Consider the following 24,036-nt stretch of genomic DNA (forward strand, 5'->3'; position numbering starts at 1 on the left):
GAGTGATCACAGGTTTTTAGACAGCAAAATACTAACGTACCATCAACGTCTTTCCTGTCCGACAGAGCGCCCTGTCCGCAAAGCGGCCTGTCCCAATGGTTCTGACTGGCGGTCCCAGGTGGCTTCAGGACATCACCTGGCTGGCAGCAGAAGACGACAAGAACAACTGTGTAGTGTACAGCATAGGTACGTACCCTGTTTGTCCTTTCACTAACACTGTACTGTTGGGAACAGGTCTCCCTCGTAAAGGTATCTATCGACCTGAGGAGACTTCCAGGTTTAGTAAAAGCTAAATCTTGTCTTTAACACAAACTGTAGTAATCAACTTCCCTGGAGACTGTGAGAGCAGGGATGTGTCTTTGGAGGTTTTTACATACGGTTGAAGTCGGAAGTTTACATACACCTTAGCCAAATACATTTAAACTCAGTTTTGCATTTGAGTCTATTTGCTCTCAGTTGACTATTTTTAAAATTCAAGAGCAGCAAGTTTTCAAGACACCGACTATCGTTTATTGTAAGAAGTTGTGCATTTATTCAACATATTACTTCCTTTACAGTTTTCAATGATTCTATATATTTAACGTTGTTGCTTAATATACCGCTTACAGTTGCAATTCGTTGTCATAAAGAGGAGTGTTGCCCTTGATTTTCAACTGTAAAGCTGTCTGTATATTAGGCAACAACATTGAATCTATATAATCATTCCATATTAACAACAAACATAAACACGACATTTCCATGAACTAAAACACACGTAAAATGTGTAGGCATAATGCTAATAATTTACTTCAGTTATCATTGTTTGACGAAATCTAATCTCTAAATGCTTTTTAAAATATGAAGACTTCGGGCAACAAGAAGCTTTTCAGGTCACCATCAGTTATCTTAGGACACAGAGCAATACTGAGAGTGAAGAATAACAGAACATCTCCACCAATGTCATATTCTATTATCAGTCCGTTGAAAGAGAATTGCATCCTGAGGGAGACTCCACAGACACAGCAGCGACAGCAGCAGCCAGTCAGTGTGCTGTGATTGGGTTTAATTAAAACACAACAGAGATGAACTGAATCACGGTTCTCAGAGGGAAGTTGGTAATGAATTGTACACAGCGGTAATTGATTGGGTTTAGCCACAGGTTCTGTCGTTATAGTCAGGCTGGATAGAGACTGGATGAGGATCAGACAGAAAACGGAGGCCTATAATCTATAGCTGGGCAGTGGGTAGTTCTGTCACTGAGATAATGCCACTGTACAGTAGATTGGCTGTGGATGGGTGATATTAGAAGATGTTTTAAATATTGATAGTTTACTCATCTGATCTATTGTAGCTACTGTAACATGCTAATACTGTATTCATATTTAGTGGACAGACGCACGTGACGTAGGATGGTATGTCAACAGACTGTGGTATGCAACGATTAATGAGGAATTTGTCACTGACCATTTGGACAAGTCACAATTTAGCAGGTGTTCGCATATTTTGGTATCTTGGAATTGGAGGGGACATTTGGCCCATGGTTTAGCTCAGATGCATTTAGTCAAGATTTTAGTTCTGCGTTTCCGAGATTAATATTGTATATGCCAACTGTCCTTGGTGTTTGTTTAAAAACACATTTATAAAGCAGGGTGCCTCACATAATTTCATCTCTGCTGGTGACTTCAATGTGACTTTCTATAGAGGTTTTCAAATGCCTTTTACGTTGAGGTTCATTGCTTTAAAATAGTTTTTCTTTTAATCGTGTCAGGATTGTTACCAGATTTGATTGTGAGAATTCACTCAAACAGAAATGGAGAAACAGAATCTTTTGCTCCATTGACTCCCGGTGCCAAAATGGCAGCACATATTATTTATGTGTTTTATATATGCTCTCTATACTGTCAGAAGGCTTTTGGCTTATCTTGAGTGACTGCCAGGGGCTGCATGGGATGTCAGAGGAAAGGAAGGAAATATATGAGATTATTAAGCTCTGCTGGATGTTGTCGGGAAGGTCTGACGACACGTCATAAAGCCTGGTTTGATCAATGCTGGACAAGGTGACAAGACTTAAGTCCTTATCGTACCCTAGTCCCTGATGCTCGTAGACGGTTGTTAGGACTAGGCAGGGGGTTTCGACTGTTCATTAGATGGTAGCTAGGCCCTAGTCGCTGCACTTAGATGTATCATCTCTCCCCCGTCTCGCTCCTTCTCCCTTCATCCCCCTTCTCCCTGACAGATATGTGACAGCCTTATGGAAGTTGCTTGCTCTGAGGAAACATAATGGAAGTGCGGGGTCGGGACGCAGCAGGGTGAAACTGAGGCCAATGTCAGAAAAATGTCTAGGCGTTGCAACAGGAAGATAGAAATGGGTAGTGGCTTATCAGTATAGTTCCTGTTTTGGGCGATGGCAGGCTGTTGTAGCTTCTAGCTGTATTACGTATGGAGGCTGTGCTTTACAGTGGTGCAGGTATACAGTAATATGCTGCAGCTATTTTTTTCCCAGATGTTGTAAAACTGGGTCTAAGTAGTAGTTACAGTAGTGGGTCTATATTGCGTACAGATATAGGTAATACATTATGGTGCAGCTGTGTTTTGCAGTCAAATGTCTTATTGGATCTTGTATGTTGTAGAAGTTTGATATCAATGTTTTGCTTTCACACTCCCACACTTTGATGAGGAAGTGAGAAGTAACAGCACCAGAGATCCTGGCAGAGGGAGTGAAAAGTAACAGGCCCAACAGGAATAATCCTGGCACAGAGATCAGAGATGGGCAACCATCCTGGATAGAGGGAGGGAAGAAGGGAGGGAAGAAGGAGGCAAGTATCTGACAGGACAGGAGGAGTGATCCCTTAAGCTTTTCAGGAACAGAGGATGTCTCTCTTTGTGTTTCCCTCTTTCCTTTTTTTTAACCACACAAAGATTATGATGTGCTTTGTCTTTTATTATACATCATGCATATCCCTCTTAAGTGTTCCAGAGCATTCCTACTTACTTCAAAATAGCTCATTTTTAAACGCAATTCAAATATCTGTATGCATGAATATGCTACAGTACCACCTCTTCAGTTTAAATTATGAAAAACAAAAACATTAGGATTATATTTCCAGGACATAATGTGTTAAATATGCCTCAATTTGATCATAGTGTTACTGGTTACACTAACCAAGGACCTACCAACTAGGGCTACGTCCTTGCTGTAATCAAGCAGGAGCCAGGGCTGACACAGTAACTAGATGCCATAGATCAAATTATGTATCCTCTACCCACAAGCAACTTTAAAACCTTCTGCACCAACCGTGGCCACAGAAAAGTATAGTGTAGTATACCGACACCCTGAGAGTAAACCTGGCCAGTCTCTGTTTGTAAATGATCAGAGCAGAGATACACTACATGACCAAAAGTGGAGTCGGTCCCCCCTTTGCTCCTATAACAGCCTCCATTCTTCTGGGAAGGCTTTTTACTAGATGTTGGGACATTGCTGCAGGGACTTGCTTCCATTCAGCAACAAGAGCATGAGTGAGGTTGGGCACTGATGTTGGGTGATTAGGCCTGGCTCGCAGTAAGCGTTCCAATTCATCCCAAAGGTGTTCGATGGGGTTGCAGCTGTTCGTCGGGAGCTCCATTTCATGAAGCTCCCGACGAACAGTTCTTGTGCTGCCTTTGCTTCCAGAGGCATTTTGGAACTCGGTAGTGAGTGTTGCAACCGAGGACAGACGATTTTTACGCACTACGCGCTTCAGCACTTGGCTGTCCCATTCTTTGAGCTCGTGTGGCCTACCACTTCGCGGCTGAGCCGTTGTCGCTCCGAGACGTTTCCACCTCACAATAATAGCACTTACAGTTGACCGGGGCAATGACTTGTTGGAAAGGTGGCATCCTATGATGGTGCCACGTTAAAAGCCACTGAGCTCTTCAGTAAGGCCATTCGTTCTACTGTCAATGTTTGTCTATGGAGATTGCATGGCAGTGTTCTTGATTCTGTACACCTGTCAGCAACAGGTGTGGCTGAAATAGCCAAATCCACTAAGTTGAAGGGGTATCCACATACTTTTGTATATATAGTGTAGCTTCCTGCCTGCCTGTCAGATAATAACAGCATTTGCATTAAATGTCAATCATGTGGCATCATCATCCCTGCAGTCTGCTCTGCATCTCCTTATTATTTATGAGCTTTGGCTGGCATGGGGATGAACCAGGAAAAGTCTCTGATTAGCACCACTGAGTATGTGAGCTGTGGTAGTAACTATCAGCAGCCCGCTTTTAAGAATTTTACATCCTCAGTACATTTTTATAATAGCTTTTAAGTGACAAGGAATCATGTCTGCTAGGACTCCATTTACGAAGTCTAAGCTAGCATCATAAACCTGTCAGGCACCATGCGGAGTGCTGGTTGAGCATCATGTCATGTGACTTAATTATACTGAACAAAAATATAAACACAACATGTAAAGTGTTGGTCCCATGTTTCATGAGCTGAAATAAATAATTCCAGAAATTTTCCAACGCTTATTTCTCTCAATTTATTTTCACAAATTTGATTACATCCCTGTTAGTGAGCATTTCTCCTTTGCCAAGATAATCCATCCACCTGACAGGTGTGGCATATCAAGAAGCTGATTAAACAGCATGGGCATTACACAGGTGCACCTTGTGCTGGGGACAATAAAAGGCCACTCCAAAATGTGCAGTTTTGTCATACAACACAATGCCACAGATGTCTCAAGTTTTGAGGGAGCGTGCATTTGGCATGCTGACTGCAGGAATGTCCACCAGAGTTGTTGTCAGTTAATTTAAAGTTCATTTCTCGACCATAATCCACCTCCAACATCATTTTAGAGAATTTTTCAGTATGTCCAACCAGACTCACAACCGCAGGCCACATGTAACCACCTCAGCCCAGGACCTCCACATCCGGCTTATTCACTAACGGGATCGTCTGAGACCAGCCACCCGGATAGCTGATGAAATTGTGGGTTTGCTAAACCGAAGGATTTCTGCACAAACTGTCAAGGAAGCTCATCTCCATGCTCGTCGTCTTAACCAAGTCTTGCCCTGACTGCAGTTCGGCGTCGTAATCGATCTCTACACAATTCCTGGAAGCTGAAAATGTCCCAGTTCTTTCATGGCCTGCATACTAACCAGACATGTCACCAATTGAGCATGTTTGGGATGCTCTGGATCGGTGTGTACAACAGCGTGTTCCAGTTCCTGCCAATACCCAGCAACGTCGCACAGCCATTGAAGAGTGAAACAACATTCTACAGGCCACAATAAACAACATGATCTACTCTATGCGAAGGAAATGTGTCGCGCTGCATGAGGCAAATGGGGGTCACACCAGATACAGACGGGTTTTCTGATCCACGCCCCTACTTTTTTTTAAAGGTATCTGTGACCAACAGATGCATATCTGTATTACCGGTCATGAAATCCATACATTAGGGCCTAATTAAGTTATTTCAATTTGTCTTTGTATTTATTATGGATCCCCATTACCTGCTGCCAAGGCAGCAGCTACTCTTCCTGCGGTCCAGCAAAATTAAGGCAGTTACAATTTTAAAAACATTACAATACATTCACAGATTTCACAACACTGTGTGCCCTCAGGCCGCTACTCCACCACTGCCACTTATCTACAATACTAAATCCATGTGTACGTGTGTGTATAGTGCGTATATTATCGTGTGTGTATGCATGTGTCTGTGCCTATGTTTGTGTTGCTTCACAGTCCCCGCTGTTCCATAAAGTCAATTTTTTATCTGTTTTCTAAATCTAATTTTACTGCTTGCATCAGTTACTTGATGTGGAATAGAGTTCCATGTAGTCATGTCTCTATGTAGTACTGTGCGCCTCCCATTGTCTGTTCTGTACTTGGTGAATGTAAAGAGACCTATTGTGGCATGTCTTGTGGGGTAAGCATGGGTGTCCGACCTGTGCGCCAGTAGTTCAAACAGACAGCTCGGTGCATTCAACAGGTCAATACATCTCATAAACACAAGTGGTGATGAAGTCAATCTCTCCTCCACTTTGATCCAGGAGAGATTTATAGATGTATTACAAGATTTAGTTGAGGTTTAGGGTTTAGTGAATGATTTGTCACAAATACAATGATTTTAGTTTTAGAAATATTTAGGACAAACTTATTCCTTGCCACTCACTCTGAAACTAACTGCAGCTCTTTGTTAAGTGTTGCAGTCATTTCAGTCGCTGTAGTAGCTGATGTGTATGGTGTTGAGTCATCAGCATACATAGACACACTAGATTAACTCAAAGCCAGTGGCATGTCATTAGTAAAGATTTATAAAAGGGGCCTAGAAAGCTGCCCTGGGGAATTCCTGAATCTCCCTTGATTATGTTGGAGAGGCTTCCATTAAAGAACAACCTCTGTGTTCTGTTAGACAAGTAACTATTTATCCACAGTATAGTATGGGGTGTAAAGCCATAACTAGGGCTGTGGCGGTCACAAAATTCTGTCAGCTGGTGATTGTCAAGCAAATAACTGTCGGTCTCATTGACTAATTGACTGTTAATTAACATAAACACATTTAGCATCTCCTGGCTTCCACAAGACATTTTAAAAAAGTCTAATAAATCCATGTATTAAAGCCTACACCTTCACAATAAATCCATTATTTATTGAGACAGGTCTAAAGAAGCATGATATGAAGAAAATGTAGTCTATTTTAGAAGAAAAGAATAGCATACTCTGAGTTGCCCTTATGTTAGGTCCTGGTGTGGCTATGCCAAATGGCTGTGGGCTACACTAGTTAATTTAGCATACAAGATTTGCTTATAATTCCCTGGAATTATTTTATAGTATTTTATAGTATGAAGAATACAATTGAACAAAGCTGAATAAAATCTAAATCTTTTCTTCAAACAATTTGAGGGAGTGCACACATGCGGCTATTCTGTGTTGAGCGGTTAATATATAAATAGGTACTTCTATATGCTTAATTTAGAGTTATTAATGTAACTTTAGTTGTTCTACAAACGTTGGGCTATATGTTTATATTTTCTATACATTTTAAGGCTGCATGATGAGACTAATGATGATTTGAAAAAAGTTGCTTGAAAGGCATGAGCTCTGCTTTGTTTTTTGCGCAGGCTGTGAACACTCCAATAGTCTCTCATTCACAATTTGACAAGCACTTGATAATGCCTTGAATTTCACAGAGGCATCCCCTTTTTGGCTGTAATATACCCCTAAAATCCCTGCCTTTTGTGGCATGGAGTGCTGCGTTGTGCCCTTCTCCCTGAGTGTGCCGTGCAACCCGAAGCGTCTCTCACTCACACGGCTCTCTGTCACGTGATCAGGTCTTTTTCACAGGCTACAAGTTAAGACAGACACATCGGGGACTTAACTGCACTCGTCCTTATCCAATTCCGAGGTGCATATAGAAGATATTGGAAGAACTATCCACGTTTACTTTTAGTCAGCCAACAAGATGAGTTGGCCTAACGAACAGCAAAAGCACCAGCCTATGTCAATCAACTATCCCCCATAGTACAAAAGTCGACCTATTCTATTCTGTGCGAGAAATAAATATTCTAAACATAGTCTGGGACAATTGTGGGATGCGATAGATCCCAAATTAATACAACCACTAGTATAAAAAAAACGTTTTTATGCAATGTGGCTGACGCAACAGTTCATAATGTTTAGCTTCAAATATTGATAAACTATTAGGCTATATCTATACGTTATAAGCGCAGCAATGTGCACATGGTATTAGGCTATAAGCGTGAATGTTCCATTAGCGGAAAAACACCATTATCAAAAGTGACTGTAAATGCAATTATGCATGTAATGGTTTTATTATAAAGGTGCATTTTTATGGTGAAAATGTTCTCCCCAAACTTGAAACTCACACGCTGCTTATATATGCCAGTTAGGCTCTACACCCCTTGTAAAGCAGATGAATGTGCTTAATTTTAAGAAGTTATTTGGTCACTTTAGTTGTGATACAAAACTTATTAAAACATATTGTTATGCTGGTGAATGAGGACCCAAAAGCGACTTAATAGAAACAGAGTCTTTATTCCAGTCTTAAACAAAAACCGATACTCCTGGATATTATCTTAGGTAAATCCAAAACAGGAAAACTGAAATCCTCTCGTCAGTAGAGAGGAACGACTGGAGACGCGGCCACAGACTGCAGGTCGCTTCGGGAAGGCACAGGCCGTAGCTGACATAGACACCTGCTCACACGCAGCATCTGAAGAAGGCAAAAACACGACAGGGCGGAACAAGGACACAGAACAGCAAACATCAAACAAGGATCCGACAAGGACAGAAGCGGAAAACAGAGGGAGAAATAGGGACTCTAATCAGAGGGCAAAATAGGGGACAGGTGTGAAAGAGTAAATGAGGTAGTTAGGAGAATGAGGAACAGCTGGGAGCAGGAACGGAACGATAGAGAGAGAGAGCGAGAGAGGGAGAGAGGGAGGGAGAGAGAGGGATAGAAAGAGGGAAAGAACCTAATAAGACCAGCAGAGGGAAACGAATAGAAGGGAAGCACAGAGACAAGACATGATAATCAATGACAAAACATGACAGTACCCCCCCACTCACCGAGCGCCTCCTGGCGCACTCGAGGAGGAACCCTGGCGGCAACGGAGGAAATCATCAATCAACGAACGGTCCAGCACGTCCCGAGATGGAACCCAACTCCTCTCCTCAGGACCGTAACCCTCCCAATCCACTAAGTACTGGTGACCACGTCCCCGAGAACGCATGTCCATGATCTTCCGTACCTTGTAAATAGGTGCGCCCTCGACAAGGACGGGGGGGGGGGGAGGGAAGACGAACGGGGGCGCGAAGAAAAGGTTTGACACAGGAGACATGGAAGACAGGGTGGACGCGACGAAGATGTCGCGGAAGAAGCAGTCGCACAGCGACAGGATTGACGACCTGAGAGACACGGAACGGACCAATGAACCGCGGAGTCAACTTGCGAGAAGCTGTCGTAAGGGGAAGGTTACGAGTGGAAAGCCACACTCTCTGACCGCGACAATACCTAGGACTCTTAATCCTACGTTTATTGGCGGCTCTCACAGTCTGCGCCCTGTAACGGCAAAGTGCAGACCTGACCCTCCTCCAGGTGCGCTCACAACGTTGGACAAAAGCCTGAGCGGAGGGAACGCTGGACTCGGCGAGCTGGGACGAGAACAGAGGAGGCTGGTACCCAAGACTACTCTGAAACGGAGATAGCCCGGTAGCAGACGAAGGAAGCGAGTTGTGAGCGTATTCTGCCCAGGGGAGCTGTTCTGCCCAAGACGCAGGGTTTCGAAAAGAAAGGCTGCGTAATATGCGACCAATCGACTGATTGGCCCTTTCTGCTTGACCGTTAGACTGGGGATGAAACCCGGAAGAGAGACTGACGGAAGCACCAATCAAACGACAGAACTCCCTCCAAAACTGTGACGTGAATTGCGGGCCTCTGTCTGAAACGGCGTCTAACGGGAGGCCATGAATTCTGAACACATTCTCAATGATGATTTGTGCCGTCTCCTTAGCGGAAGGAAGCTTAGCGAGGGGAATGAAATGTGCCGCCTTAGAGAACCTATCGACAACCGTAAGAATCACAGTCTTCCCCGCAGACGAAGGCAGACCGGTAATAAAGTCTAAGGCGATGTGAGACCATGGTCGAGAAGGAATGGGAAGCGGTCTGAGACGACCGGCAGGAGGAGAGTTACCTGACTTAGTCTGCGCGCAGTCCGAACAAGCAGCCACGAAACGGCGCGTGTCACGCTCCTGAGTAGGCCACCAAAACCGCTGGCGAATAGAAGCAAGCGTACCCCGAACGCCGGGGTGGCCAGCTAACTTGGCAGAGTGAGCCCACTGAAGAACAGCCAGACGAGTAGAGACAGGAACGAACAGAAGGTTACTAGGACAAGCGCGCGGCGACGCAGTGTGAGTGAGTGCTTGCTTTACCTGTCTCTCAATTCCCCAGACAGTCAACCCGACAACACGCCCTTCAGGGAGAATCCCCTCGGGGTCGGTAGAAGCCACAGAAGAACTAAAGAGACGGGATAAGGCATCAGGCTTTGTGTTCTTATTTCCCGGGCGATAAGAAATCACGAACTCGAAACGAGCGAAAAACAACGCCCAACGAGCTTGACGTGCATTAAGTCGTTTGGCAGAACGGATGTACTCAAGGTTCTTATGGTCAGTCCAAACGACAAAAGGAACGGTCGCCCCCTCCAACCACTGTCGCCATTCGCCTATGGCTAAGCGGATGGCGAGCAGTTCGCGGTTACCCACATCATAGTTGCGTTCCGATGGCGACAGGCGATGAGAAAAATAAGCGCAAGGATGGACCTTATCGTCAGAATGGAAGCGCTGGGACAGAATGGCTCCCACGCCCACCTCTGAAGCGTCAACCTCGACAATGAATTGTTTAGTGACGTCAGGAGTAACAAGGATAGGAGCGGATGTAAAACGCTTCTTGAGGAGATCAAAAGCTCCCTGGGCGGAACCGGACCACTTAAAGCACGTCTTGACAGAAGTCAGAGCTGTGAGAGGGGCAGCCACTTGACCGAAATTACGAATGAAACGCCGATAGAAATTAGCGAAACCGAGAAAGCGCTGCAACTCGACACGTGACTTAGGAACGGGCCAATCGCTGACAGCCTGGACCTTAGCGGGATCCATCTGAATGCCCTCAGCGGAAATAACAGAACCGAGAAATGTGACAGAGGAGACATGAAAGGCGCACTTCTCAGCCTTCACGTAGAGACAATTCTCTAAAAGGCGCTGGAGTACACGTCGAACGTGCTGAACATGAATCTCGAGTGACGGTGAAAAAATCAGGATATCGTCAAGGTAAACGAAAACAAAGATGTTCAGCATGTCTCTCAGTACATCATTAACTAATGCCTGAAAGACAGCTGGAGCATTAGCGAGACCGAACGGCAGAACCCGGTATTCAAAATGCCCTAACGGAGTGTTAAACGCCGTTTTCCACTCGTCCCCCTCTCTGATGCGCACGAGATGGTAAGCGTTACGAAGGTCCAACTTAGTAAAGAACCTGGCTCCCTGCAGAATCTCGAAGGCTGACGACATAAGGGGAAGCGGATAACGATTCTTAACCGTTATGTCATTAGCCCTCGATAATCCACGCAGGGGCGCAGAGTACCCTCCTTCTTCTTAACAAAAAAAAACCCCGCTCCGGCGGGAGAGGAAGAAGGCACCACGGTACCGGCGTCGAGAGAAACAGACAGATAATCCTCGAGAGCCTTACGTTCGGGAGCCGACAGAGAGTATAGTCTACCCCGAGGGGGAGTGGTCCCCGGAAGGAGATCAATACAACAATCATACGACCGGTGAGGAGGAAGAGAGTTGGCTCTGGACCGACTGAAGACCGTGCGCAGATCATGATATTCCTCCGGCACTCCTGTCAAATCACCAGGTTCCTCCTGAGAAGAAGGGACAGAAGAAACAGGAGGGATAGCAGACATTAAACACTTCACATGACAAGAAACGTTCCAGGATAGGATAGAATTACTAGACCAATTAATAGAAGGATTATGACATACTAGCCAGGGATGACCCAAAACAACAGGTGTAAAAGGTGAACGAAAAATCAAAAAGGAAATGGTCTCACTGTGGTTACCAGATACTGTGAGGGTTAAAGGTAGTGTCTCACATCTGATACTGGGGAGAAGACTACCATCTAAGGCGAACATGGGCGTGGGCTTCCCTAACTGTCTGAGAGGAATGTCATGTTTCCGAGCCCATGCTTCGTCCATAAAACAACCCTCAGCCCCAGAGTCTATCAAGGCACTGCAGGAAGCAGCCGAACCGGTCCAGCGTAGATGGACCGACAAGGTAGTACAGGATCTTGATGGAGAGACCTGAGTAGTAGCGCTCACCAGTAGCCCTCCGCTTACTGATGAGCTCTGGCTTTTACTGGACATGACATGACAAAATGTCCAGCAGAACCGCAATAGAGGCAAAGGCGGTTGGTGATTCTCCGTTCCCTCTCCTTAGTCGAGATGCGAATACCTCCCAGCTGCATGGGCTCAGTCTCTGAGCCGGTGGGAGGAGATGGTTGAGATGCGGAGAGGGGGAACACCGTTAACGCGAGCTCTCTTCCACGAGCTCGGTGACGAAGATCTACCCGTCGTTCTATGCGGATGGCGAGTGCAATCAAAGAGTCCACGCTGGAAGGAACCTCCCGGGAGAGAATCTCATCCTTAACCTCAGCGTGGAGTCCCTCCAGAAAACGAGCGAGCAACGCCGGCTCGTTCCAGTCACTGGAGGCAGCAAGAGTGCGAAACTCTATAGAGTAATCCGTTATGGATCGATCACCTTGACATAGGGAAGCCAGGGCCCTGGAAGCCTCCTTCCCAAAAACTGAACGATCAAAAACCCGTATCATCTCCTCTTTAAAGTTCTGATAATCGTTAGAACACTCAGCCCTTGCCTCCCAGATAGCTGTGCCCCACTCCCGAGCCCGACCAGTAAGGAGTGATATGACGTAAGCGATCCGAGCTCTCTCTCTTGAGTATGTGTTGGGCTGGAGAGAGAACACAATATCACACTGGGTGAGAAAGGAGCGACACTCAGTGGGCTGCCCAGAGTAACATGGTGGGTTATTAACCCTAGGTTCCGGAGACTCGGAAGACCAGGAAGTAGCTGGTGGCACGAGACGAAGACTCTGAAACTGTCCTGAGAGGTCGGAGACCTGAGCGGCCAGGGTCTCAACGGCATGACGAGCAGCAGACAATTCCTGCTCGTGTCTGCCGAGCATTGCTCCCTGGAACTCGACGGCAGTGTTGCGAGAATCCGTAGTCGCTGGGTCCATTACTGGTCGGATCCTTCTGTTATGCTGGTGAATGAGGACCCAAAAGCGACTTAATAGAAACAGAGTCTTTATTCCAGTCTTAAACAAAAACCGATACTCCTGGATATTATCTTAGGTAAATCCAAAACAGGAAAACTGAAATCCTCTCGTCAGTAGAGAGGAACGACTGGAGACGCGGCCACAGACTGCAGGTCGCTTCGGGAAGGCACAGGCCGTAGCTGACATAGACACCTGCTCACACGCAGCATCTGAAGAAGGCAAAAACACGACAGGGCGGAACAAGGACACAGAACAGCAAACATCAAACAAGGATCCGACAAGGACAGAAGCGGAAAACAGAGGGAGAAATAGGGACTCTAATCAGAGGGCAAAATAGGGGACAGGTGTGAAAGAGTAAATGAGGTAGTTAGGAGAATGAGGAACAGCTGGGAGCAGGAACGGAACGATAGAGAGAGAGAGCGAGAGAGGGAGAGAGGGAGGGAGAGAGAGGGATAGAAAGAGGGAAAGAACCTAATAAGACCAGCAGAGGGAAACGAATAGAAGGGAAGCACAGAGACAAGACATAATAATCAATGACAAAACATGACACATATGGGCTAGGCTACATGAGGTGTGCGACTATGATTCGAGTCGCAAAAAAAAGGCATTGTTTCTTATGCTAGGCATCATTCACAAGTGATAATATATCATTCACAAGTGATAGGCTAATATTGTCACCCATCAGACTATTCTTGATTTAATCTTGTCTTTACATATACTAAATGATAGAAGTGTGACATTTGTTTTAAATTTAGAATGAAACATTAGTTCTGATTTAGAACAGACCATTATCATGCACCTGTATCGAAACAGGTGCAGCAGGAAAAAATACATGTAATCTATGGACTTAAATAGCGAACGGAGGACGCTTTTCCACGTGGTTTATTTTCATGCCAGCCAGGTAGGCTACACTCCTGTTGTAAATAGAAGAAATGTGCTTAATATTAGGAAAGTTGAGAAATAAATATAAATATGGTAAGCCTAGCCTATAGAATGCCGATGGGCACCACCTCTTTTTATTAGAGGCCATCACTCTGTTTTCTCACTCAATTGCATAGCCTATAGAAATGTTGCACAACATGAGCTCATGGGCTCTCATGAAGTGTTTGATTAGATTTTAGAATACATTTTCATTGATGTCAGAGTGATTCGAGGGACAATAGACTGCTGAGTATCAGGCAGTTAGCAAGTTTGGTAGGCTACTAATGACCTTCAGCAGCATCAGAGCTTGGAGACTCGTGACCGCCGGTGTAGCGGTAATACGGTTACCGCAACAGCCCTAGCCATAACACATACGTTTTTCCAGCAGCAGACTATGATCGATAATGTCAAAAGCCGCACTCCAGTCTAACAAAAGAGCCCCCATAATCTTTTTATCATCAATTTCTCTCAGCCAATCATCAGTCATTTGTGTAATTGCTGTCCTTGTTGAATGTTTGTGCTTTGCCTCATCCCTCTCAACCATACCATTTTTAATTCCTCATCAATCCACTGGGATTTAACTGTTTTTACAGTCATTTTCTTAATGGGTGCATGCTTATTAGTAACTGGATTAAGCAATTTCATAAATGTGTCAAGTGCAGCGTCTGTTTGCTCCTTATTACACACCACGGACCAACAAATATTCTTTACATCAACAACATAGGAATCACTACAAAACTTCTTGTATGACCTCTTATGCACTATATTAGGCCCAGCCTTTGGAACTTTGGTTTTCCTAGATATGGCTACAATATTGTGATCACTACATCCGATGGATCTGGATAGTGCTTTCAAGAAAATGTATGCAGCATTAGTAAATGCAGTTGAAGTCGGAAGTTTACATACACCTTAGCCAAATACATTTAAACTCAGTTTTTTACAAATCCTGACATTTAATCCTAGTAAAAATTCCCTGTCTTAGGTCAGTTAGGATCACCACTTTATTTTAAGAATGTGAAATGTCAGAATAATAGTAGAGAGAATGATTTATTTCAGCTTTTAATTATTTTATCACATTCCCAGTTGGTCAGAAGTTTACATACACTCAATTAGTATTTGGTAGCATTGCCTTTAAATTGTTTAACTTGGGTCAAATTTTATTTTTATTTTATTTTTATTTCACCTTTATTTAACCAGGTAGGCAAGTAGAGAACAAGTTCTCATTTACAACTGCGACCTGGCCAAGATAAAGCAAAGCAGTTCGACACATACAACAACACTGTCACGCCCTGACCTTAGAGATCCTTTTTATTCTCTATTTTGGTTAGGTCAGGGTGTGACTAGGGTGGGTACTCTAGTTTTTGCATTTCTATGTTGGCCTGGTATGGTTCCCAATCAGAGGCAGCTGTCTATTGTCTGGGGATCATATTTAGGCAGCCTTTTCCCACCTGTTGTTTGTGGGATCTTGTTTTTGTATAGTTGCCTTGAGCACTGCAATACTGCACGTTTGTTATATTCTTTGTTGTTTTGGTTGTAAGTTTCACTATTAAATATAATGTGGAACTCTACGCACGCTGCGCCTTGGTCCATTCATTCTAACAACGAACGTGACAGAAGATCCCACCACAACTGGACCAAGCAGCGGAGGAGATGGCATCCTGGTCTTTGGAGGAGGTCGAGGAGAGAATATCCTGGACTTGGGAGGAAGTCTTGGCAAGACACGAAGCCTGCCGTGGAGGAAGCAGCAAAGGAGCAACAACGACGACACCGGGGTTCGCGGCCATGCCGGAAGCCTGAGAGGCAGCCTAAAAAAAAAATGGGGGGGGGGGGAACACGGGGTGGTTGGCGGAGCCAAGGTGGGAACAAGAACCAACTCCCTGTACTCACCGTGTGGAGTTGGTCACCATTCAGGTGCCATGTTTTGCGGTTCTACGCACCGTGTCTCCAGTGCGCCTCCACAGCCCGGTGCGTTCTGTGCCAGCTCCCCGCACTTGTCATGCTAAAGAAGGGGGTATCTGTCCAGGACGGGTTGTGCTGTCTCAGCACTCCTGGTCTCCAGTATGCCTCCAGGGTCCAGTATATCCTGCGCCGGCTCTACGCACTGTGTCCTCAGTGCGCCTTCACAGCCTAGTGCGTCCTGTGCCAGCTCTCCGCACTTGCCGTGTGAAGGTGGTCATGTGTCCAGGACGCGTGGTGCCAGCTCTACGCTCCAGACCTCCAGTGTGCCTCCAAGGCCCAGTACATCCTGTGCCAGCTCCACGCACCAGGCCTCCAGCGATGGTTCCCAGTCCAGAGCCTCCGGCAACGGTCCGCAGCCCGGAACCTCCAGCGACGGTTCACAGTCCGGAAGCTCCAGCAACACTTTGCGGCCCGAAGCCTCCGAAGCCTTACAATATCACATACATTATCAAGCATTTCACAAATTTTATCCAGATGCTGATTGTTAGCACTTGGTGGTCTATAGCACCCTCCTACAAGAATGGGCTTTAGGTGCGGCAGATGAACCTGCAGCCATATTACTTTAACAGTATTTAACATGAGATCCTCTCTAAGCTTTACAGGAATGAGGTTCTGAATATAAACAGAAACACCTCCACCATTTTAATTGCTACCACTGTATCATCAAAGGTATTATCTAAGTGAGTTTCAGACATAGTCAGAATATGAATGTCATCTGTTACTAGCAAATTATTGATTTCATGAACCTTGTTTCTTAAGCTACATATGTTAACGTGGGCTATTTTGAGCCCTTTTCTTCTGGGATTCTTAATTGCTTTACTGGGAAGCTTAGCAGAAGTAGATATTATCATGTTATTTATGTTAGAGCAGGGTGACGGAAGGTTGCCGACGTCGACTTCGAAATTGTAGGATTAGTCACTGCGGCCGCAGACACAGGTACCCCTTAGCGACGAAGGTGCAGGAAGATCAGACTCCAGGACGGCGAAACTATTCGTTGTTTGTATCAGCTCCGGGCTTCTCGTTGGGAGTGTAGACTGCTTTGCGGGAGGCCGCTGTCTTCGTCTTCCACGGCTCGTGACATGCGACCATCGTTGATTGATCCTTCGACTCCGCTATCAGATGGGGAGCTCCGGGCAACACCGGCCAGTCGGATAACGACAAACGACAAGGCGGAGATGCATCCAACAAGTGCAAATTTCGTCCAGCCACCGGCGTAGAAAATGTAAACACTCCACTCTTCGTTTTCTACAGTTTCTTACGTAGGCTGGCGACCTGCGTGATCAAGCCTATAATCCTAGGCAAGCAAACAATTGGCGCATTGGAACTCTTGAGTGATCCGGTTTGTCCCGAAACATGAAACAGCCTCTGTTGTTCAGAAAAATAAGCATTTGCCAAAAATGGAGTGAGTGCATAGTGAGGTTGGAAGGGTTCAGGCAGGTCTGCCGCACTCTCTCAATATTCATATTCCTCAACAGCTGTGTTATCACTTAAAAGCCTTTCCAATTACAACAACAAGACCAAAAACTCCTTTGGATTCAGTCCAGACCTGCTAAATGATGAAATAAGCGTTCATTCTCTCGCTCCCTGTCTTTCTCCCTCTTAATCTCCACAAAGCACCTTGGAGACCGCTCACCCAAATACATGCCAATGAAGGCGGAAGTGTCATTCGGAGATGCAGGTGTCACATTTGATAATAAACTTCTGGTTGATATATGCCTGGGCTAATGAGGCACAGGGCTAGCCTGTCAGGGTTGGAACCATTGGCAGTGGGGATTGTTTGCGGGCTGATAACGTTCTGCTTTGCGCCAACATTCCAAAATCCGTCATTAATAAACAGAGCAGCCCCGGTCTCTATCATAGGGAGCGTCTGGATCTGTGTGTTAAGTGGAAGACATTGCTTTCCATTACGGAATGCTTGTGGGATTCAGGGTGGGAGGACTGGAGGAGGATAATGGGGTGTATAATCTGCTCATATTTATTTAGCTGTCCGTGAGGGTTTTATACTGATTCCATGCGTCAGTAGTAAATTAAGCAGAAGAACACAAGAAAGCTATGTATTGTCATTTATTTAGCTAGTTTTGAAAATAAAAGCAGGAATGAAGAACTTCTCAGTGGAGTGTTCTGACCAACTTTTAAAAGACCATCCAAAGGTTTACAAGAATAGGTCATTGTTCTGTCATTATTTGATACTCTCTACCAATATCAATTATACCCCATATTGGACTGATATGTGGATCTGGTGAATATGTTTCTCTGTTCACATTGTTTTTAGGTTCCTTAATAATTTATCCTCTTAGATGTAAGGGACCTTCGTGGTTCTGGTACCGGTTCCGACCAACATTTTTGCCTAGAAATTTATAAAATTCCCACAGACACATTAATATTTTTTTCTGAAATCTGAAACCACTTGAAGCTGGGATCTATCTCCCTTTTCCGACTGTCTATCAACTCCTGGCTGAACCCTACATCGCAGCCATAGACAAAGCACATGCCTGCAATTGTTACATCGTAGCGCAGCATGGTAGCACATTCAGAGATCAATTTATAGCCATTAATCAAAAATAATTTCTATAGATTTTAAACAAAAAACACTTTCTATTTCTCATAGACGGACAAGTGTAATATAAGATGAACGAGCTCGGGAAGCCAAGCTAGAGCTTTGTAAAAACGTTTACAGTGATGGTGGCTGCCCTTTTGATCAAGAAAGACCTTTAGAAAATATGCACATTTTCTCTAAACATACAAATATGTATTTTACAGTTATAAGGAAAGTGAAATCTTATAGTTAGTAGTTTTATAATTTGATTAGGCTATTTTTAGAAAGCATATACTGTAAGTAATTTCAAGCCTTATTCATAGTTTTGTTGAATAGGAAATAAATCATATAATATTTTTATAATTCTACCATATTTGTACTGTGTACTTGAGCTTATGTCTTCAAAAGTGACTAAACCTCAGAGTAATTTATAACCACGTTTACCAGAAAGGTGAGATTTGAACCTTTGAGTATGCTGCATTACTATACTGAAAAAAATTATATAAACACAACACGCAACAATTTCAAAGCTTTTACTGAGAAACAGTTCGTTCTATAGAAGGAAATCATTCCATTGAAATAAATAAATTAGGCCCTAATCTATGGATTTCAGATGACTAAGCAGGGACACAGCCACGGGTGGGCCTGAGAGGGTACAGGCCCCCCCATTTGGGAGCCAGGTCCACCCATTGGGGAGCCAGGCCCAGCCAATCAGAATCCGTTTTTTCCCAGAAAAGGGCTTTATTACAGACATAAATACTCCTCAGCACCCCTCCTCAGACGATCCCATAGGTGAAGAAGCCGGATGTGGAGGTCCTGGATGTGGTTACACGTGGTCTGCGGTTGTGAAACGTTGGTTGTACTGCCAAATTCTCTAAAACGAAGTTGGAGGAGGCTTATGGTAGAGAAATTAACATTAAATTATTTGGCAACAGCTCTGTTGGACATTCCTGCAGTCAGCATGCCAATTGCACGCTCCTTCAAAACTTGAGATATCTATGGCATTGTGTTGTGTGACAAAACTGCACATTTTAGAGTGGGCTTTTATTGTCCATAGCAGAAGGTGCACCTGTGTAATGATCATTCTGTTTAATCAGCTTCTTGATATGCCACACCTGTCAGGCAGATGGGTTATCTTGGCAAATGAGAAATGCTCACTAACAGGGATGTTAACAGACATTTTAGAGAAATAAGCTTTTTGTGTGTATGGAACATTTCTGGGATCTTTTATTTTATTTCATGAAAAATGGAGCCAACAGCTTACATGTTGCGTTTATATTTTTGTTCAGTATAGTTATTGTTTATGGCCCTCTCATGATAAATAGTTACTTTTGGTGATTACGTAGATGACATTTCCGATTACATTTAGTTACATTTAACTGGTTTTAAAGGAACGTTCTGCAGCATGTCTCCAAGACTTCACCGCAAGTTGTTAATCGCCCTAGTTATCCAAATTGGCCAAGAAAAAACAAACAATCGCGCTAATAAACAATAAAATTGCCTTTTATCCAACCAGGAAGTCATTTGTTAGAATCATGAGATTACTACAGCTTCCATGATGCTTTGCGTCTGGAAGGCAGGTACGTGGAGGAGTGTCTAAGCTAGATGGGTGTTAGATTGGCATTAGCTTTCCAACAGCAAGGTTCAGTGCAACATGGCAGTGTTGCCATTGTTTATAAAAGTTGTTCTTTATAAATGTGGAAATGAACATGTCTCCAACCCCCATATCACACACTCACAAACTGGAAATATGTGTGTACATTGTACAATCAATTGGTGAAAGAAAGAGCCTCTAATATCACATGAGTTTGTATATATCCACTGTACACATGAATTGTGGCAAGTCTTTGGTCACATTTGCGTGTGGGGGAAAAAAACGATTGGTTGATAACAGAGTCTCGCACAATGCAGGTGATGGTTGCAGGATGAAGTTGGTGAAGAGCAACTGAAGAAACTTGCAGTCGACTGCAGTCAAAACTTTATGACCTTTGATCACATGATTTTTGTAAAGTTCATGCAGTCAACATGTAGGCGCAAGTCGAACAATTGGTCACCGACTTGACAAAAGTGATCTGCCCTCTGTCTCTGTAGCGATTACAGTCAGGGCAGTTTCCACATAGTCAGTGTTTCACGAGCTTCCCCAGCTTTGCAGCTGCTCACATCTTTGTTGTTTTTGTTTGTTGACTCGTTGATTTGCGTCAATATGCGGACTACTTTAACGCTGGATGAGCTACTAGGGACACGTTGCCAACTGGTTCGTGCCCCGATATTCTATCCTCATGCACGGCATATTGAGAAAGGACACCGTCCACGACTACGAGTCGGTCTACTAGCCAGAGACGTGGCCTCTGTGCTTCGCTTCCTGGCTTGTTCCTCTCCAACGTGCATTCACTCGCCAACAAAACTGATGAACTAATCAGCCTATACTCCAGAGTTTTATAATTTATGTTTACTGTTCCGATATTGTATTCTGTGTATTCTGTTTGTATATTGTCTACTGCTGGCAGCACCTTCTCACTCAGTCAAATTCCGGTTATGTGTAAATGTACTTGGCGAATAAAGGTGATTCTGATTATTCAACAAAACTTGATAAAAGTTGTACTCGTCCAACTCTGCAAGGGGGTCATTGCTTGCAGCAGCCGTTCTACTCATGACTTCTACTCATGGTTCTCTGACAGTAGTAAGGGGAGAAGCTCAGGGTCACTGAGGGTCAAATCTGGAACATAACCATACATAACTTTTGATCTACAGAACAACCTTTGGAAGCAGTTTTCACAGTCCTACATGTTTGTAATGTGATCTGGACAACAGAATGTTCCTTTAAAATCATGAGGAGGACTGTCCTCCTCTTCCTCCCTGGAGGAGCCTCCTTGTTACATTAATCCCACAAACCCATTACAATGCCATAACTTTTAAGACTTGGATAAACAAAGACCATCATTTAGATGGAAGTGGACATTTGTTGGCTCTGGGTCTTTGTGTCTGTGTTGGAAGAGAGGAAACAAAGACCAAAGGGAGTGGAAGTTTGTTGGCTCATGTACTGTGAGGCAATCTAGGAACACAAGAGTTAGATGGAGACTAGGAGAGGGCTGTCTGTCTGACTGTCACTTTGCAGGAGCTCAGCTCATCCAGCCAGTAAAGCATCAGCGGACTGACAGCAGCAGGTTACCCACACCAATAACAGTCCGTCAAGAAACTCACTCAACTCGCTCTTCCAACAAAGAATGAGAAAATTGGACACAGGTTGAATTTTCTTTAAATATGCGTAAAGACCCTCAAAACTCACTGCACCCCCACCCCCCGGCACCACCCATATGTGGGACGGAAAATAAATATGAATATCAAATATGCGTTACCCCTAAACAAGCATCCTGGCCCTGGGATTGTAGCGGATGGTCAGTTGCCTCGTGCTGCTGTCCTCTCCGCTGTCTGTTTGATCTAGTGCTCTGGCATGGCGATCAATGAGGACACAGGTGCAGGGCGCAGATGGCAGCGTGCTGATACCAGGGGGGGGTGCGGGTTGGATGGAGGGGGAGTGGAGGGGGGTTCAGAGACCGTGCCAGGATGACAGAATGGTACCAGGGGCGGGGGCCCTCCCCTTCCCTCCCCCTCCTGTGAAACATGCAGTCCCATCTTCACTAATGGAGGTTGTGGTTTTGTTCTCAGTGCAAGCTTTTGATTTGTGGTTCAAGCTAAGGGAAACTGCACTCCGAAACATAGTTTTAGAGTTCAGAGTTCCAATTTAATAGATTTTTGAACATAAACGGTCTAGGCCTCCTGGGGAGCTAATCATAACAAAGTAGCAAGGGCACCCTATTACCACTGTAGTGTCCATTTAATGCTGGTTTTAATAGTCCAAAACAAGCATTTCGTTACTCTCACAATAACTCCTGAGTGGCGCAGCGGTCTAAGGCACTGCATCTCAGTGCAAGAGGTGTCCCTGGTTTGAATCCAGGCTGTATTACTTCCTGCTGTGATTGGGAGTGCCATAGGGCGGCGCACAATTGGCCCAGCGTCGTCTAGGTTTGGCCGGGGTAGGCCGTCATTGTGAATAAATATTTGTTCTTAACTGACTTGCCTAGTTAAAAAAAATAAAAAAGAACATCTGCTAAATATGTGTATGTTACCAATAAAATTAGATTTGTAAAAAGTGACTGATGTTAAAGCGTAACGGTCAAAGTATGTTAGGGGTCAAAGTATGTTAGGCTACTCCCCTCTGTATGCTACGGTATGTCTAATGTCATGTGAATTTCTGTAATTTGGATTCCCTGACTGAGGATGCAATTGATTCTGGTATATGAGCAAGAAAATTGTGAATTAGCGACAAATCAGATTCTAACAAAATGTTGAAATACTCTTAAATTCTCATCTCATTGCTTGTTTATGACGAAGTGCAGTGTGGTAACAGTAATCCACAGAGAGAGCGCCACCTTGTGGAGAAGAGGTGTCACCTCTTGATCAACTGTTACAAGGGAAAGAAAGGAATGGCAGATTTTTTATTTAACTAGGTGTAACCGATGAGAAATGGCTAGCTAGTTAGCGGTGGTGCGCGCTAATAGCCTTTCAATCGGTGACGTCACTTGCTCTGAGACCTTGAAGTAGTGGTTCCCCTTGCTCTGCAAGGGCCGCTGCTTTTGTGGAGCGATGGGTAACGATGCTTCGTGGGTGACTGTTGTTGATGTGTGCAGAGGGTCCCTGGTTCGCGCCCGGGTCGGGGTGAGGGGACGGACTAAAGTTAAACTGTTACATAGGCAAGTCAGTTAACTGCAATCCCGTTAACGGGATCGATATGACAACAGCCAGTGAAAGTGCAGGGCACCAAATTGAAACAACAGAAATCTCATAATTAAAATTCCTCAAGCATACACTTCTTGTTAATCCTACAAAAGTGTCCGATTTCAAAAAGGCTTTACAGCGAAAGCACCACAAACGATTATGTTAAAACACAGCCATTTTTCCAGCCAGACAGGAGTCACAAAAAGCTGAAATAGAGATAAAATTAATCACTAACCTTTGATGATCTTCATCAGATGACACTCATAGGACTTCATGTTACACAATACATACATGTTTTGTTCGATAAAGTTCATATTTATATCCAAAAACCTCAGTTTACATTGGCGCCATGTTCAGAAATGCCTCCAAAATATCCGGAGAAATTGCAGAGAGCCACATCAAATAACAGAAATACTCATCCTAAACTATGATGAAAGATACATGTTTTACATAGAATTAAAGATACACTTGTTCTTAATGCAACCGCTGTGTCAGATTTCAAAAAGCTTTACGGCAAAAGCACAATAGTCAATAATCTGAGAACAGCGTTCAGCCATACAGTTACCCGCCAAATTGTGGAGTCAACAAAAGTTATAAATAGCATTATAAATCTTCACTTACCTTTGCTGATCTTCGTCGGAATGCACTCCCAGGACTCCCACTTCCACAAGAAATGTTCGTTTTGTTCGGTAATGTCCATCATTTATGTCCAAATAGCTATTGTTATTAGTGTGTTTGGTAAACAAATCCAAAGTCAGGAAGCGCGTTCACTAAAAGCAGACGAAATGTCAAAAAGTTCCGTAACAGTCAGTAGAAACATGTCAAACGATGTATTGAATCAATCTTTAGGATGTTTTTAACATAAATCTTCAATAAAGTTCCAACCGGAGAATTCCATTGTCTTCAGAAGTGCGATGGAACAGAGCTCCCTCTCATGTGAACGCGCATGGTTAGAGCATGTTCAGGTCATGGTAGACCTTACTCATTCCCGTCTCCTTCGGCCCCACTTCACAG

At 44.3% G+C, this 24,036-nt stretch overlaps 1 protein-coding gene across 2 annotated transcripts in view; it reads left to right on the plus strand.

Annotated features, from left to right (window-relative positions):
- LOC139554480 (zinc finger protein ZFPM2-like) overlaps positions 1-24,036 on the plus strand; it is a 104,713-nt gene that overhangs the window by 71,902 nt on the left and 8,775 nt on the right. For both annotated transcript variants that reach the window (XM_071367293.1, XM_071367294.1), the window contains one exon: positions 66-186. In XM_071367293.1, coding sequence (XP_071223394.1) covers positions 66-186 — 121 coding nt within the window. The remainder of the gene's footprint in view (positions 1-65; positions 187-24,036) is intronic.

The sequence above is a fragment of the Salvelinus alpinus genome, chromosome 26, assembly GCF_045679555.1.
Source record: "Salvelinus alpinus chromosome 26, SLU_Salpinus.1, whole genome shotgun sequence".
Taxonomy (NCBI): Eukaryota; Metazoa; Chordata; class Actinopteri; order Salmoniformes; family Salmonidae; genus Salvelinus; species Salvelinus alpinus.